Here is an 18720-nt window from a genome sequence, read left to right on the forward strand (position 1 = left end):
CCCAGGAGAATATAGACAGGAAGCCTGAGAACGTTCTTGCCCTCACTTTGGGATAATTTGAAGGTGTATTAAAGATCTGAATAATTATGCTCCCTTTATAGCTCAGCACATTTTAGGTGGATTCTATGATTACTTTTTTAATGCTCTGCTACTTAGGTGATGTAATTATTACAGCTAATTTACATAAAGAAATCAGATAAGGTAAAACAGGTTTATTCAAATTTGAGGAAAAATAATCTAAATAAGGCTGCATTATAACAATGGAAGAAATGCAGTTTGCCTTGAATATTCAAAGAATACATGAATGCTACCCAAGATCCTTCTTTCTGTGATTAGGTTGACAATTATGGAACTATAAATTTCCCGTCAGAGGCAGTTCTATAATTTTCATCAGAAGAATCCTAGAAGTCAGCTTACTGCTCTACTGCACCTGATTTCATTCAGTCATTACTCTGAACGATTGGCCCTTCCTGATTTTCTTCTTTTATAACTGAACAGAACAACGAACATTAGAATGTTTCTTTCAGCTTTTCAAGGTGCCTGCACAAGCACCTGTCACTATCTACATTTTTGCCTTCTCTTCTTCCTTAATATATATCCATAGCTCATCCACCCTGTCATGATTACACATCACTGTGTTTATCCAATTAGACACATTACTTTGAAAAGCCACTACTTACCAAACTCTGCTTTTGGATAAAATTTGAAATCACAATCAATTCATCCCTTGACTTAGGTTACCTCACATTTAAAACTAACCCATATTTTATAATTTAAAACATTTTTTGGAGGGTAAAATTTGAGTAGGCCAGTTTTTATATCTGACCTGATATTTTAGTAAAAGCTAACTATTATTCTGGTTTAAGAATATATATGTATATATATTATATTAATAAAATATATATAGTATATATTATATACACATGCATACACACACACATACATAGGACATCTGTAACTTTTTTTAATCTACTTGAATACTTACTGAGCTGTGGGTTTCATAACAGTATTAAATTACAGAGGACTTTCCTGGGGCTCTTCCTACTGTCAATTCATAACCTCTTGGGTGAAATCTTGCAGTTAATTGGTTTAGAACTTTATATTCTCAACATAACATAAAATGCATCTAGGGAGACCCCCTCCCTGGTTTTATTCGAAAATAATTTCTGAAGGAATATAGAACTATGTTTAAACTGTATGAAATATAATTTTAAATAATCAAGAGCAGCTACTTCTCATGGTTGGCACACAGCTTTGTTACACACATCAGAGACAGAAACTACTGCTGATCCCAGACGGGCCTGGGTGATGCAGAGAGCCTCTTCCTCGGTTGGGAATCCTACTTTTCCAATCTGTATGCTTCATATGGTACTGGTAATCGGGCTCTGCTTCTAACCTTCTGGTGTGCAAAATGAACTGCCACCTGAGGTCCAGGACACAACTGGGAAGGTGGGAGAGCTTTAGTACTGTTATAAAACAGTGATGTGAAGGGTTTTTCTTAAAACTGACATGGTCAAAACCAGTCCCTCCTGGAGGTAAGACACCAGCATTTGTAAGAACTGACTTGGAACCTATAAGTTCAGTACATTTGAAAGTTTTAAATATAATCTCTCAACTTTTACTAAAAAAAATTAAAAAGAATGAACATCAGAGGAACATAAAAAGTGACCATTAACATAGTTAAACATTTCATTGTATTGGGTACAGAATACAACATTCTAAACCTTCCAAAAACCTCTGCAAAGTAAAAAGCTCGATTATTTCTCTAAGATTGTGAAATTTTCTTCTCTGGCTACTTGTAAAAGATGTGTAAAGAGTTACCAGCACAATATATATAGTTTAGGACAGAAGGCTAAGCTAGCACTTTTAAATTACCTGAGATTCAGCCGGTGCATGGGGGCAATGTTAGAAACACAATAAAAGCAACAGAATTTGTTTATAAATAATCTTTATGAGATTAAGCTGGTCACAGTTTTGCAAGTAACATCTTTTTTGCTTCTGTGATATCTAAAAGGTAGGAAATGTGTTTCTTCAGCATGTATTCACTTATCAGATCTGTTACAAAGCAATACCTTTGATTCTTATTTCTTTTCTCAGATCATTTGCTTTTATTTATTTATTTTTTTGCTTGGGCAGGCACCAGGAATTGAACCCGGATCTCCGGCATGGCAGGCGAGAACTCTGCCTGCTGAGCCACTGTGGCCCGCCCAGATCATTTACTTCTGACTTCTATTCATGAAGTCAAATAGTATATGCAACTCAATTTGAGTGGGAGAGTATTTTATTTCACAGATGCAGTCTCATCAGAACTGAAAAAGTCTAGATGTTTAATTAGGATAGACATATTATCTGAAGATTAAGATCTATGAGGAATATTTTCATAGAATCAAATAGATTTTTAGTTTTTCTTTACTATTTTTTAATCTTCCCCTCCACTTTTTCAACTTTCTTTACTTTGTGATCATACTCATTAACTCAAGAATGAGACACCTTGATGAATCTGTGGTAAAGACAGAGCCTACCACATAATCCTTTCACTGCAGTACCCAAATCAGCCACATGTTTGAATGCAGAAATTATTTTGATGGTTAATATATGAACATTTTAAAGTTCACTAAAAGAGTATTTACTACCTACTTCCTACTTAGGGCTTTTACAGTCTTCAAAAATATAGCTTTGGTATTTCTACTAAATAATTCTCCAGCATGCATAGGATAAAATGTTGTTGCAATCAGTTTTGGAGGTGAACAATCTTCTACTTATTAACTATCAATGAACAAGAACTTACCATTCTGAACATCCAGCACATGATGTTTATCTAATGTCCAACCACCCATGTTGGAAGCATCTAATTCATAGCCTTGCAAAATGGCAGTCCTCTTTTCCCACAGAGTCAGGTCCAAACAAGACTCATATTCATATCCAACTGACACTGGAATAAAAAAGAAAAAATCAGCTGTCAACTATGGTGAAAATGTAATTTATTATTTTCATAAAATTGCTTTTTTCACAGTTGTTCCTAGGCTATATTTCCAATTATTTGTGAACAAAGTTTATTTTTTATATGAGAAAATCCTGATCACATAAAAGGTGTTTTTCTAGAAATGATCTTCAAATATTATTTTTCACTCACTTAATATAAAAGTAGTGTTTTTTTTCCCCATACCACTCTTTCTCAAATGCAGTCACAGGAGAAGATGATGTCCAGATTAGGTAACTAATTAGTTAAATCAGTTAAGTTAGAACTAAATGGTGATTAAATGATAGAAAACATCATATTTAGTTATTATCTGAATAATTAGAGCTATCTAGTTTCCAAGAGCATTAAGTTATGGAAAATGTTTACAGTAAGTTAGGGTCAGTAGAACAAAAAAGGTAAGCAGGTTATGACATGTTCATATGTTAGTATCAAGACTGAACAGCAGTAAATTAATATGATCACAAATGAAAAAATGTTCAGAGTTCACAATGAAACATGGATTTTTAGACTTAGCACATAAGTGATTGGAGAAGTGGCAATTATCTGATTAATTTGAACTAATTTAAGTACAAACTATAAATTTTACAAATGACTATTATTTCAGGTAAAATAGAACAAAAACCACTATCCTTTAGTTTTTGATGTTCTGAGCTTGTGCTTAAAGCTATACTATATATCACATGCCCAACTTTAAAATTTTATTGTCCAGGCATAAATGATTAAATGCTTGGTTTAAGAATGTCTTTCCATTGAATCGACTGGCCCTTCTACGACAAAAGACTAAATTTTGAATGCAAATTTAGTCTGATATTCTGATATCCTGGTTATATCTCATATATATCATATTATATATATGATATATAATATCATATATATTATGAGTTGAAATAGATACTAAAAACAAAAAAGGGTTTAGGCAAGCTAGGCAGATAAAGTTATAACAAAAAAAGAAAAGGAAGGGACATATTAAGGAAAGCAATATTAAACAAATGAATATGACAGCATGAAATCTTTCAGAACATTCCTCTAAGATATAATATCAGCCAGAAACACTGATATCTTCTTCTTGTCACAGGGAATACATTCGTTTTTCCCATGGTAAATCTAAATCCGTCATAACTTCCCTAGGACAAAATTCCTGCCTTCCTATGTGCTTTTCCAGTGTCTTTCCATGGGTAACAATGAATTTTCTGATAGTTCTAACTGTATGACAGTGTTTTACATGCAGAAAGGATCTAATATGGAACTTACCTACAGCTTCTGATAGACCATAGACCTTCTGATTATACGCATCTGTTTTATCCCATATAAAAGTATAGGCCAAGTTTGGTGAAGCAGGAAACCACTTTTGAAAGAGCCTTCCTACTACAGCTACCATCAGATGAACCTTCATTAAATTAAACGGTATAACTGACTGAGTCATGGTGATCTTTAGGACTGACTTATATCCTGCTGCTCTGGAACTCAAGTAAGAAAGTTTCAAATCCGTTCCTGGAATTGTGGTTTCTTCATGGAGTACCTAGGTTTGAATAAAGCAGAAGCTTCAAAATGTGACTTTGTATGATTTATTAGATAAGATATATTTAAAAGAGTCTAATAAAGCAACTAAATTAAGGCACCAAAGATTCACTATTCCCAAATATGCATAATTACGAATAACTGCTGCCAGCCCAATTTTTGTCCTCTAAAAGCAGTCTCCTGTCATTTTGTCTGAGTTAATCACACCTCAGGTGCGACCCTTCACACAGGCTCTGTGACTGCTCCGTCAGGCTGACATGTGCTGACTCCTTAGTTTAGTAGTCGCCGTGGAGTCTCACTAACCCAGCTCTCACCCCCACCGCCCTGGGAATGAAAGCCGACGTCTGCAAGATGCTTCTGCAAGATGCTTCGCTCGAGGTGGAGATGTCTCGGCCAGAGATCAGGCCGCCAACAGCTGGCTCAGTTAGGGAGGAAACTACGCCTATGGTGACCTGTGACCTGAATGGTCACAGCCTACAAAAGCTGGATAACCAAAACAGACCAATTTATTTGGGTTAAGTTGTAGTAAATTCCATATCCATGTTGAGAGGTAATGTAACAATACCACATTCTCATACTTCATTAAACATTGAGCTAGGATTTTTATGATGGTAAATGAGTTGATATTTTAAAGCTACATAAAAATTTCCCAGAGAGCAACTAATGTTTTATTGAATGCACAAAGCTGACACTGAAAACATACATTTTGAACTGAAGCTGGATGGTGAAACGTTAACACAATTATCAGCATAAGGATTATCTCCTTTAAAATAAAAAATATATATATATATTCTTAACTCCACAGATTACCCACCACTGTGACCAGCTCAAAGAATGTAAAGAAAATTTATATTGATACATGTCAAATATATTACACCAAAACATTGTTTAGCTGTTTTTAAAAAATACATCTTATGCAGATTATAAGATCTTGCTAAACAATTCAGAGAGCTTCTTTCTAATGTTGCTCTTCATTTGGTTCATAATTATGGCTCTTCACAGGCTTACTAGATTTATTGTAAACTGCGAATCACTTTGTGTTCAAGTATCTTTGCCAGGAACTCACTACTGAATTCACTAATAATGAGCATTCTCAAAGTCGTCTTCATATTTCCCTATTGAGATTCATTATTCACACATAAAGGATTGTCTTTTCATGCTAGAAGAATCTTAGAATAGTGGCTCAGTGTTCAGTATATTTCCTCTTTCTTCCCCATCACCTCTCACAGAGAACAGGTTTAATGGAGTGGTTAGAAATAATGTATTTCCACATCTCCAAATTTTAATACCTTGCTACTAAGGACACAGTCGTCAGTTTCCATATAAACAGCCACACAGTTGGAAGCAGCACAAATGGACTAAACAAACTTCCATTCCGGCCTATGAGTCAGTGTTGGCATGAAGAGGAATGCAATGCAATATAACAGATTAAGAAGGCATCGCTGTAAATGATACATCAATTTCTTACAGTTAGGGTTTTCCTTAACAAACAAATTAAATGAATCCAGCCACAGAACCATCTTAAGCAAAATAGTTTAAGAACATATAGAAATGTTTTAGCACTCCATTACACCCAGGGAAACTATTAAATTTAAGATGGACAGTGCTTTTGTAGGACACATGGGAATGGGTGTAGGGCCAATTAAATAAAACTCATTGTTCTTCCATAATCAGGGTGAAATATCGATGAGTTAGTTTGAAAGATAGATTCCGTGACTCCTGAGTAGCCCTGAAAATAAAAGTGGACCCTAACATTTATTTCCTTTCAATTTTATTTTTAAAATCATTTTTTCTATATGTAAGGCAGTGTTCCATTAATATGTATTTCCTATGATCTTCTAGGAGCTGCTCCACTATTTCAAAATCTCATGTTATTCCTAATTTTAATAACTGATTATTGTCTCTGTCATCATTAACCTAGTTCCATGGAACAAATATCTGTAATTTAGTTCACTAAAGCATATGTTTCTCCTATGTAATTTAACTTGACCATGCTATTTTGCATTAGTAGAAGTAAATCCAGCCCAGAGTGGGAAAATAACCATTAAGCCTTCTTTTGCCAGCTGAATGATCACTGAGCCCCATTCTTGACCCCATTAAACATCAGTTAGAGAGTTAAGTTCTGACAGTTCTACCCCCCCCCCCCCATCTCTCTAATCCATCAACTCTCCTCCATTTCCACCATGATTATGGTTGTTAGGTGCTCTTCTTCTAAGCCCTGAATATGTACAGAGGTACAGTGAACAACAGACTGTCCACTGATCTCTGTCCCCTATCATTTATGAATTTTGCCACTTGAGTTAGCTTTAGAGAAATGCTGAGAAAACTGCACTGGTCCCTGGTTTCCTACTGCCGTCAGATGGCATTTCAAGGCCATTAGCAATCAGGCCCCAGTTTCATCTTCTGCCTCTCCACCCGTGTACACCCTACATTTAAATTGCTCACCAGTTTTTACTATCACACTGCCATTCACACATTTCCTTCAACATGGAATATATCCTTCCCCCCCATTTCGGTCTAATAGCTCTTTAAGGCCAACATCCTTTCTTTGTAGGAATTGACCTCTTGTTTGAACTTCCATAGTACTTTATTCAGATCTTTATCACATTCAGAATGGCTGGAGCCAAGTCTTTTTTAATCCCAGTTGAGCCACCTGGTACCTACTAGTCATTCAGTAAATTTTTACTAAATGTTTGCTAACTTTAATAATGTCTAGGAAAAAAGCTCCACGCATTTATGGAAACACTGACTATATGAAGCCCATTTTAATGTCTTGGCTTGTTAGAAATTTGCCACTTATAAACATATTGCCTCTAGGTTAAGTCTGTTTTAGGACAGACTAAGAAGTTCAGAGTTACTGCAAGATGTTAGGCGCTTAGTGAAAGCATTAAATTGAATAATGTTTCAATGAACTTACTAAAGCTTCAGCTCAAACTCTGCTTGATGTTATGCAGCAAGTCACTGAGGTGTCTCTTCTGAATCACATTTGCCTGAGTCTTCTTCATACTGTATTTTTCGGCTCATCTCTTAATCTCAATCTACCTCCTCCCTAGGTGATGTCATGCTTTAAGTACATTAGAATGCCACTGACTCAATTTACATCCCTATTCCTAACCTTTTCCCTGGACTACCCTCTTGCATGTCCACTTCTCCCCTTGTCTACTCCAACCACCTCTGTTCAAGTGACCATCATTCCCCCTTTAGACTACTGAGATTGCCCCCAACCAGTCTCTTTGCCTCGACCCTTACCCTATGTAGCATATTCTCAGCACAATAATGATCGTGATCTTTTAAAGAAAGAAATTAGTTTCCTGTTACTGCTCTGCTTAAAATGTACAACAGCATCCAGTTAGAGTAAAAAAGCCCTTATTCTAGCCTTGGCCTTCAATAATTATGGTTTGTGTTTCACCACTTTTACTCCACTCACACCTGCTGGCCTCTTCTGCCATTCACTGAACAAGCCAAGAATGTTTTCTTCTCAGACCTCCTGAACTTCCTCTTTGCTCTGTCTGGAATACTTTTCCGCTGTTTCATGGCTTATCCCTTCATTTTCTTAAAGTTTCTGCTGAAATATCACCATGTCAAAGAGATTTTCCCTGATACACTATATAAAATTGCACCTCCATCAACTTTAACTATTTTATTATTTTTAATAAGCCTCATCACAATCTGACATATTTATTTGTTGTCTCTTTCCACCCATTAATTTGTAAGCTCCTTGAGAGCAGGACGTTCATCTGTTTGGCTTACTGCTCTGTTCTATCTAACAGGGCCAGGGCCAGAACAGGTGTTCAATAAATATTTATGCAATAAATGTGACAATGTTGCTATGTGCTGTTTTGTATTTTGTGTGTGTGCTGTTGTATTTATAAGAGCAATTTTTTAATTAGCTCATTATGAAAAAGTCCATTATTATACCTAATGTCCTACCTTTAAGATCTGAAAGCTGTTTCTAATTATAGACATACAGAAAGGAAAACAACCCTTAGATATTTCAATAGGTAAACGTGGATACTGAAATTAGGGCTATTTTTAAAAAGTTATATAGGCTTTTTTTTTTCTGGGAAGAATAGGGCTTCATGAACTACCAATTATTGGAGCTTTAACACATGATAAATGAGTTTTTTAGAAAATAATATCTTGAGAAAATTAATGAACATTTTCTGTCAACATCTTTTCTAAAACATTTTTTTTACTTATAGTAATTAAACAGTAAGTTATTGAGGGTCGTGACTGTGTACTAAGTAAATAGCACTTGTTATGATGTCAGTTAGACTACCAGGTCCAGACAGGCACTCAGAACTTTTTTCAATCAATGAGTGGATGAACAAACAAGTATTAGCTATTGAATTTAAATTGCTTTTCTGTTTGATTACAACTAATAAAAATATAAAGATATAGCCTGAAGAAAAAGGATTGTTTATCTCTTTTACTACACACCTTGTATTCTACAGAATTATTTAAGATAGCATTGGAATTCTGTAATCCTTTCTTATAATTCTTTGGAAACCACATAAAAAATACTGCCTGCTAAAAGACTGTACCTGTGTTTCAGGAATAATGGGACTGTCTTCAGGAGAAGATCTGAAAAAGGTGGATAAAGGTGATGACACAATGATAGGATTTGGCCTCACAAATCCACTCAGATCACAGCTGGGAATGTCGTTCTCTTCTTTCTTCATGACTAGGGTATCCATCACATAAAAGACATTCCATGGAATCCACACAGTGTGATACTGAGTGAGGAATGGGGATCGTTCAAATACCAAAGTTAGAGAGGCCCCACCATTTGCCACCAAGTCAAACCTGAGAAAAGACAAGATACACTTATGAATTATCTGGATCCCATATAACTACCAACAGTCACCTCCTTACATTAATATACTTTAAAAAGAAAATCAACCTTTTCTCCCAATGTTTATATTAAACATTTTCAAACCTGTATGAATATACCTAGATTCACCAAAAGATAACATTTTGCAAAATGTGCTTTATCTACTCTTTTTGTGGAATCATCGGCACTTAAGTTGTGGACATTATGAAATGTCATCCCTTAATGTTTGAACATGCCTCTCCTAAAAAAAAGAACATTCTTCTATAAAACCATAATACTATTATTGTGCCTTATAAAATGAAATAAATTTTAAAGAAGTACAGTATATCAGTACTTTAAATGTCTGCAATGTCTGCCACAAGTACTGTCTCAAATTTCTAGAGTCTAAAACTTGTTACAATTCTACATTAAAAGAGTGAATAAAACATTTTGGGTGATGCAGGAATGTCCAGTTTTTACACGTAAAATACTTGAAACACAAGATTGTATGATGGAGCTAACTCACATTCCATCCTGGCGGGTGATGGTATATCCATATTCTGGGTAATGGAAAAATGAGACATTCACTCCAATAAGTGGAGTTCCATCAGCAGTTAATACTTGGCCTCTGATAACAGATGCCAGGCTGTGGGAAAAGTAGAGAAATTAGAATGAACATTTGTCCTCTCAGGCTAACATTATCATGATTCAACCTAAGGATAAAATAACACTACCATATGCAATCAGTTGTTATTCACAAAATCAGACCCCAAGTACTTCCAAGACAATGTCCGTTTTAATTCAGCGTAATTTACATTTTTAAAATATCTGGTGTCTACCCTGGATTTTAATTCATTGTAATCTGTTTTTTGGAGAGTTATCAAGACAAATAATTAGTGTTGAATTTGTAAAATTATAAACTCTGTGCTTCTTTCATAAGTCATATATCTAGTGCTCTCATAAAGAAAAGTATTCTTTTCAGTTAATTCCAAGGCAATCTATAAATCTGCAGGGACCAAGAAGTACAAGATTTAAGGGGGCAATAAGGAATATTTGTACAACAGTTTTTAATCAACTGCTGGGTCTAACTGCATTAATACTGTTAAATTACTGCAGACCCAGGAGTTCTAGTGTAAATCATCTTCTTTTGTTCAGTGAGACACAAGACACCTGCTTTCATTTACCGGTTTATTTTCAGGTCATTACTGCTCAGTAGAGCACCAAACAGCTTATGCAATCTTACTGCCATACCATTAGCAGTTCCATTACATTAATTCATAATTTATATTATTTAGTGAGCTCAGCTTAAAAAAAAAAAGTACACTTCTGTTTTGCCTTTTGAGGTCTCTTCATTGCTTCTTTTGAAATAATTCCAACTGTGCTAACGAAATCAACTAGTTAAATGAAGATTTATCGACTCCTTAATGAAATATCCTATTATATCTCAGGTGTTGAAATTGACAAAGTATGTAAACTGGGTCATGACAAAGTATGTAAACTGGGTCAAAAAACACTTGAAATGCGAAGTTTGGCGAAGAATTTGCTAAAAGAGGAAGACCTACTTTTAAAAAAGCACATTCCTCAAATTCATAGTCTCCAGCATTTCACATAAAGCGCATATAACTGTTGGTAAAACCACTACAAATCTATAGTAAGGAAGAGGTGCATTAACCTCTTATTGAAAGGACTTTCTCCAGGTATAACATGAGTGCTATCGGATCCTATAAGAAAACTGATTCGATCATAGAAGGATTTGGCAGCTTGCTGAGATGGTGACTGTAAGCTCTGGCTAATGATGTCCTGGGGATCAGGCAATCCACGACAGTAGGGCTGCGTTTGGCAGGAACTCTGTAAGCAGCAGTCAGGATCCATACAGTCAATGAGTCCATCTGCACAGAGAAATGGAAATCAAACAGAATTTGCCTTTTTATGCTGTGATGTAGACATTTTTTGTTTGTTTGTTTATATCAAGTGACTTCCCCCCCCATCTTATAGCAATTTCTAAGGCATATTTTTTGAAACCAGATGAAATATAAATACAGTACTTGTAGGCTGCTTTCATGGAGAGTAAATACTTGGATAGGATATATGGTTGGAAAGAATCATATAATAGTGATTCTGAGAAAGAAATATGAAAAATTACCAATTAGAACCATCTCTCAATAGTACATTGTTTTAGAGAAATGCACTGGGGGTTAACATAGTGAGTATGCATGGTAAACGGATAGAGACCTACATAGGGTAAAGGTCTCAAATTTCGGAAAAGGTTAGAAAACAGTCCATGAAATAAAGCAAATACTCATCAATATGAAATGGATGCGGTTAGCCTGCCACCTTTCAAGGAAATAGCTCTCCTAAGGAAGGATCTATAAAATGTGTTCCAGAAAAAGTTATGGCATTTGCCAAACTTTCTGCAGGCGCTTGAGCCCCTAGTATACATCCCTGAAAATGGAGGTATTAATTAAAAATATGGTAAATGTAAACATTGGAAATTATAAGAAATTCATCATTAAAAAATGACCTACAGTGTTGGTGACATGAAAGAAGTAACAGAATTTGCACATGATTTCTCCAGGAACATCAAAAGGAAACAATATCAATTGCACATGTATTTTATTTGAAACGTATAAACCCACCTACTAGTGGATAAGTATGTCAGGTTATGATGCTTTGATGACATTATCTTTTAAGGTCATTATTCACTGACCAGGTAATGCAAGAGTTTTGGTCTGCTTGGTAAAGAACATTTCTTACTATAGGTTACTAAAATATTGTTTCCAAAGCCTAATTATTTTTTGGCAAGCAAATATTTATTTAATCTATGTGTTTTACTTGTGTAAATGTTTTTGAATAACTTTTATTTTTAAAAAACCACGCTAGCCATTTATTTGCTTTAGGCTGCTTTTAAATAGAAGGTAAGCCATAGAATGTAAGCAAGTCCCTTCATTATCTGAAAGCAAACTGAGACAAAGGAAATTAGTCTAAATTGAATTGAATTGCTCAGTCTAGAAAGTCGGTCAACAACAACCCAGGTAAAGGTGAGAAACATGGGGAGACTAGGGGGCCTGACTCAGTGCCCTTGAATCATTTTGCCTAACTGAAGAATGCAGTAAACAGTTGTGATCTCCTTCCTAATATTCATTTCCCTTTCTTTGGGCAACAGCTAGAAATTTTCATTTGGGTACCCAGCCCTCCCCAATTCTCAGTCCATATGTGAATCTTAGGAAATGTCTAGAAATAGATTCCTTTTTACTCCCCCATCCCTGTTCCCGCTCCCCCCAGCCCCCCACTCTCTTCTCTCTCTCTCTCTCTGCAAGGCTGTGAGGCTGGGGCTGTTGCAGCCCTCATGCTACAGGAGGGCCTTTGTGGGAAGGAAGCCATCCCAGAGGCAGCAGAGCCAGGGGCTGGAGGGAAAAACAACAGGTCACAGTGCATCTTCAGGAGTTCTGCAGTAAACCGCACCATCTGACCTCCTGTGTTTTCATTTAACAGAAGCCAAGGAATTCCGTTTTCTCCTAAAGCCTGTCTGAGTTGGATTTTCTGTTACAACTGAAAGAGACCTAGTTTATTCAGAAACAGTAATTAAAAATCTATTTTCCTTGAAGTTGGAAAAAAATAGCCTGATCGAATACTTACATTTAACTTATGTTGAATTCTATTTAATATTAATATTTAAATTTTTAGTTAACAAGTATCTGTACAGAAAAAAAATGTGTGGGCCAGAATTTCTGACAAGCAGATCATATTTTTCCTTATCATAGTTTTATACTTTCACTGTTTTATTTATAAAATAATGGACTGTTTATTATTTTAAATTGTATGTTTATTCCTTTGACAAAATTTTAATGTCACATTTTAAGAAAACCAAATGAAATAATCTTTGAAATTGTTTATTTATCAATACGTTTTAAATATTTCTCAATACATCTAGTGGAAAAAGAGTATATGAAACTATCCTGTAATCAGATTTTTCCATGAGGATATATTATAATAATAATAATGTAATACATTGAATTTCTTCTACATTTCTCTCAAAGAAATGGAAGCACAGTTATCAAACTTAGATTTCTAAAGTAGTAGACTTTTGACCTATTGTAGAAAGATCATCTGACTTCCAAAAGATAATTTAAAAATACCTTTCAGAAGCATTTCCTGATTACATGTTGAGATTTTATAAGGAAACTTTAATATGCATTTTATGATACATTTCATTTAAAACATTTTACTCTAGGGATTTGGAATGGGTGAGCATAAGCTTGGGAGAGCAATTTAGCACAGATATTTGATATCCTGGCAGGTTTATTCATTTAACAAAAACAGAAAGCACTGAATAGAGTAAGTAAGTACTTCCAAATATTACATTTCATTTCCATTAATCTGGCAAATTAGGGGTTAGCTGCCCCTCATGTTTCTCTCCTCCCCACCTCCCTTATACCCCCACAGTGTCTTCCCTTGGGCAATATATGTTACAGGTGCCAAAGAAGAATGCTCAAATTTAGTTATTCATCTTTGTTAGTTTATTAAAAGCAAACGTACATCTGGTGTATAGTCTGAAAGTCATAAAGCTGCATGAGATTCCAACTGAACTAATCAGTTGGAAACGCATTTTTAAACAAGCCTCTTTGCTAATATGAATCAGACAAAGAATCTCATTTTCAACAGTCAAATGTAGGGACACTGTTATTTTTCTGCAAAGTTTATCAGTAACTTGCCTAAACAAGTGATGGATGGTTATGAATCTAGCTCTCTAGAACTTGAGAAACATTTTTCATTTTTTATACTTATATAGCTAGGGCCATCTAGTACAACTAAGTTGATTACCCACTTGCCTAAATGTGTAGTGTAGTAAAATTGTCTTCGTGGAATAGCTTCTCAAAATCATCAAAGTTCCATTTTAGTCTCGGGAATATTAGGTTGGCTTAACTTTATATTGGCTTAGAAGCTGTATCTAATAGCATTAATCATAAAGAACCTAAAGAAAATCAGAAATGTTCAAAACCGACTGAATAACCACCTCAATTATCAGTTAAGAGCCTTTCTTTTTTCAGTTTAGGTTTTCCAGTATAAGTTGTATTTTGATGTAAAGTAGAGAAATAGTTTACGCCACACTCGGCTTAATTCTTAGTATTATTTATCTAGTTATCTTTTCTGGCCACATTTTAAAACAAGTTTAGGCATTCACATTGGTCTGTAATAGTGGTTGGCAGACTTTCTCTAAAGAGCCAGACAGTAAGTATTTTAGGCTTATTGGTCTGTGCAGTCACTGTTGCAGTTCTTCCCCTGTGCTGCTGTCATGTGAAGGCAGCTGCAGACAGCATGTAAGTGAATGGCTGTGACTAAGTTTCAGTTAAGCGTCCTTTATAAAAACGGGCTTTGCACCCCTTCCCTGTCCATACTTTATGGACGTGTCCCCTCCTCTATAGCTTAGGTCCATGAGGATTTTGCATCAAAGTTTCTACCTTTCTATGTTCCTTGTTTCCTTTTATATTCCAGATTACTCTTGATACACTTTGGGCCAATTTATATGATGTATATTTTGCCAGATTTCTGACTCCAAGTCTTTTATCCGAGGTGACTCTCTCTGCTGGCTTGGCTCTGTCAAAACTTTTACTTCTTCTTCCGAGCACCTATGGATGTTTTTGTTTGTTCTTCAAAACCTTGACTAACTGACTGGGTGACCAGTCATTAACCTCCTTTTAATGATTTTTCTTTTTACTCTAAAGATAATTAATGTCCAGCTTCTGCAGTATTTGGAAGGCCTCTAAACTGCATGGTAACTCAAAGTTAAGAGTTAGAGGTGATATTTCTGGGGCAGTAATTTATTTGAATTGTCAGAATTCATTATTCTTTTCAGTCACCATTCAGTAATATTCATGAATCTTGTCTGCTTATGAATGAATTAGGATCCTGCTTGCTTTATAGCATATTCTTGGTAGGTCTCCTCAGCACTCTCCTGGTGGCCTCAGCGTCCACATCCAGCCCAGGACCCCAGGCTGGTCATTCTCCTGAATGTCGAACCCATAAACTGCCTTCTAGATATTTTCACTTGGATATTCCACAGGCACGGCAAACTCAATACGTCTAAAATACAACACAGGATTTCCTCTAAATATGTTACTTCTCCTATAGTTCTTATTTCAGTGAATGGTACCACCATCCACCCACTCAGTTTCTCAAAGCAGAAAGCTGGATGCCATCCTTGACTCTTCTTCTCCCTTCCCTTTCCTCTGCACTCAATCAACTGCAAGCTTTTTTCTTTTCTTCATCCAAAATATCTCTTGATATCTCCCGAATCATCTATTTCTTTTCATTTCATTGTAACTACCTTTCAGGCCACCATAGTTATCTCTTAAAAAATTTCAGCTGGTTCCAGTCTTGTCCTCAAATATCTGTTTTCTACACTTGAGTCAGAGTAATCTTTTTAGAAGTCAAAATTGATTATTTCACTTTTCTATTTAAACTACTTCTTTTGCTTAGTCCCCAGCACCTTCTCAGTAAAGCCAGAACACCTTAACATGGCTTATAAATCTTAACATAACTTATAAGACCATTAATGATTACTATTTCCTCTGCCTAGAGACCCCCCATTTCCTATTTATTCTTCTAGAATCTGTTCAAATGTCATAATTCAAAGAATTTAGAGCTTACTTCCATTAGTAATATGTACTATTCTCTTAATGTGACAATTGTCTGTTTAAGCTCCTTGAGGGCAAATCTAGGTCACTGTTGTTTCCTCAGCATCTAGCATTATTTCATGGTGCAGAGAGGGCATTTTATATGTTTTATGAATGAAGAAAAAAAATGACTAAGTTCCTAGAGATTGTGAGATCTAAATGGGGGCAAATGATGTCTTAGAAGCATATTAGATGAAGTTAGGAGACAGGCTGCAGCATTAAGAACCTTGGAAACTTTACACTCAGTGAAATAAGCAAGGTATATATGGGAAAATATTACATGCTATCACTTAAAAAAGATGGACTAGAAATAGTGAATTTGCAGAGACAAAATTAGATTATAAATTCCTGAGAATATGAGGATGGGTGCGGGTAGGGGGAGTATTAATATAAAATACATGAAAGGTCTGGACATGCAAAAAAAAAAAAAGGCACACTAGAGATACTCTGGTTTTATTTTTATTACCTTTCTCTTACTATCAGAGACACTACACTAATTCCTGAATCCCTGTTTCTTTGGACTCCAGTAGGTACTGAACAAATGCTCTCAATTAATTGGATATGAAGCAGTATAAAAAAGAAAAAAGTATTAAAAGAAATTATATGAAATAATTTGTATAATCTTACATAGAGAAAAACCCTACTTAGGAAGACACAAAACTCAGAATTCATGAATGAAAACATAAACTTCATAAATTTGACCACATATCAACTGAAAACTTCTGCCTGACAAAAGACAACGTTTATAAAATTAAAAAATAAGTGAACCTGGGATAAAATATCTCCTACAGCTAACAAAGAATAAGTAGTATATATAAAAATCTCCCAAAAGTCTATCTGGAGTGATGGAAAAGTTTTGGTGATAGATGATGGCGATGGTAGCATAACATTGTAAATATAATTAACACCCGTGAATATCTGAATGTGATTAAAAGGAGAAATATACGATGGTTTATATGTTACTAGAATAAAAAAATTAACAAAAACAATAGGCTATACAACACACTGTATCTAACTATGGCCTAAAGTTAATAGTATAATTAAAATGGTAATCTCTCATCAGTTATAATAAAGATACCATGTTAATGCAAAATGTTATTAAATGGGGGCAGGTTATGTGGGAGCTCTGTTTTCTGCATGATGTTTCCGTAGACTTACAAAGTCTCTAATTAAGAAATAAAAGAAACTGTAGCAGCAACTATCAAAATAGAAAATCTGTTCATATATATCTGATTAGAGGCTTGAATCCTGAATGTATAAAGAATTCTTATATTTCAAATAATAAACAAAGGTAAACAGTCCAGTTAAAAACAAGCATAGGATCTGAATCAATATTTTTCTAAAGAAGATACACAAATGACTAATAGACACATTATATTTATAATGTTATGCTACCATCACCACCATCTATCACTGAAACTTTTCTAACACTCCAAATAGACTTTTGGGAGTTTTTAATATATACTAGTTGGACTCAACCTAAAGAGTCACCAGGAAAATGCAAATAAATCCCCAGTGAGATTCCACTTAACCTCAGGATGGTTGGAATAAAAAAGTCATATAACACCACATGTTGATATGGACATGTTGAAATCAGGATCCTTACATTGCTGGGTGGAATGTAAAATGGTGCAGCTGCTTTGTAAAACAGTCTAGCAATTCTTCTAAGGGCAAAACAGAGTTATCAGATGACCTTGCAACTCTACTCGTAGGTATGTATCCAAGAGTAAAGAAAAAAAAGATGCGCACACAAATCTTTGTAGCAGCCAGTATTCACAGTAGCCAAATGTGGTAACAAACCACATGTCCATCAGCTGATGAATGGATAAAGAAAACGTGATATAGCCATAGCCTGGAACATTAATGGGCCATAGAAGGAATGATTTATTGATATTTGCTACAACAAGGGTGGACCTTGAAACACTCTAAGTGTTTCACATTCACAGAAGACCACCTCTTAAATGATCTACTTATATGAATGTTGAGAATAGGGAAATCTATAGATGAAGTAGATTGGTGGTTGTTTAGGACTCGGTAAGATGAAATGGGTAATCTGGGCTTTATTTTTAATTAATAGGCCTTATCTTTCAGAGCAGTATTTGGTTTGGAGAAAGGTTGAACAAAACATACCTAGATTTCCTATTCACCCTCTCTCTCCTTTCAGTTTTCATATTGTAAGCATCTTACCTTGGTATGGTACAGTTTGTTCACTGGTTAGTATTGATGAATCAATATTGATGCACTGTTGTTAATTAGGTTACATTAAGGCTCACTCTTTGTGTTGCCCAGTTTTATGGGTTTTGATAAATGAATGTGTAATGTCATGTGTCTACCACAGTATCATAAGGAATAGTTTCACTCCTAACCTATGCTCCATCTGTTAATCCTCTTTCTCAAATCTTGGCAACCACTGATCTTCTTACTGTCTCCAGAATTTTGATTTTCCAGAACTTGATATATATTTGGAAATATGTAGTTTGTAGGCTATTTGTATTAGCTGCTTTTACGTAGCAATATGCCTTAATAATATGCCTTAAATAATCCATGTTTTTTTATGGTTAGATAATTAATTTATTTTTATTACCGCATAATACTTCCTTGTATGGACGTATCACCATTTGATTATGCTTTCACCTATGGAGGGATATCTTGTTTACTTCCAATCTTTGGCAAATTGTTAACAAAGCAGTAGTGAACATTTATGTGCAGGCTTCTGTGCTGACATAAATTCTCAA

The 18720-nt window shown here is 35.1% G+C and overlaps 1 protein-coding gene across 9 annotated transcripts in view; it reads right to left on the bottom strand.

Annotated features, from left to right (window-relative positions):
• TENM3 (teneurin transmembrane protein 3) overlaps window positions 1-18720 on the bottom strand; it is a 1405686-nt gene that overhangs the window by 54302 nt on the left and 1332664 nt on the right. For all 9 annotated transcript variants that reach the window (XM_077144566.1, XM_077144565.1, XM_077144570.1 and 6 more), the window contains 5 exons: window positions 10984-11200; window positions 9838-9957; window positions 9043-9304; window positions 4232-4499; window positions 2789-2932 (listed from right to left, as the gene is read on the bottom strand). In XM_077144566.1, coding sequence (XP_077000681.1) covers window positions 2789-2932; window positions 4232-4499; window positions 9043-9304; window positions 9838-9957; window positions 10984-11200 — 1011 coding nt within the window. The remainder of the gene's footprint in view (window positions 1-2788; window positions 2933-4231; window positions 4500-9042; window positions 9305-9837; window positions 9958-10983; window positions 11201-18720) is intronic.

This window comes from Tamandua tetradactyla, chromosome 26 (genome assembly GCF_023851605.1).
Source record: "Tamandua tetradactyla isolate mTamTet1 chromosome 26, mTamTet1.pri, whole genome shotgun sequence".
NCBI lineage: Eukaryota > Metazoa > Chordata > Mammalia > Pilosa > Myrmecophagidae > Tamandua > Tamandua tetradactyla.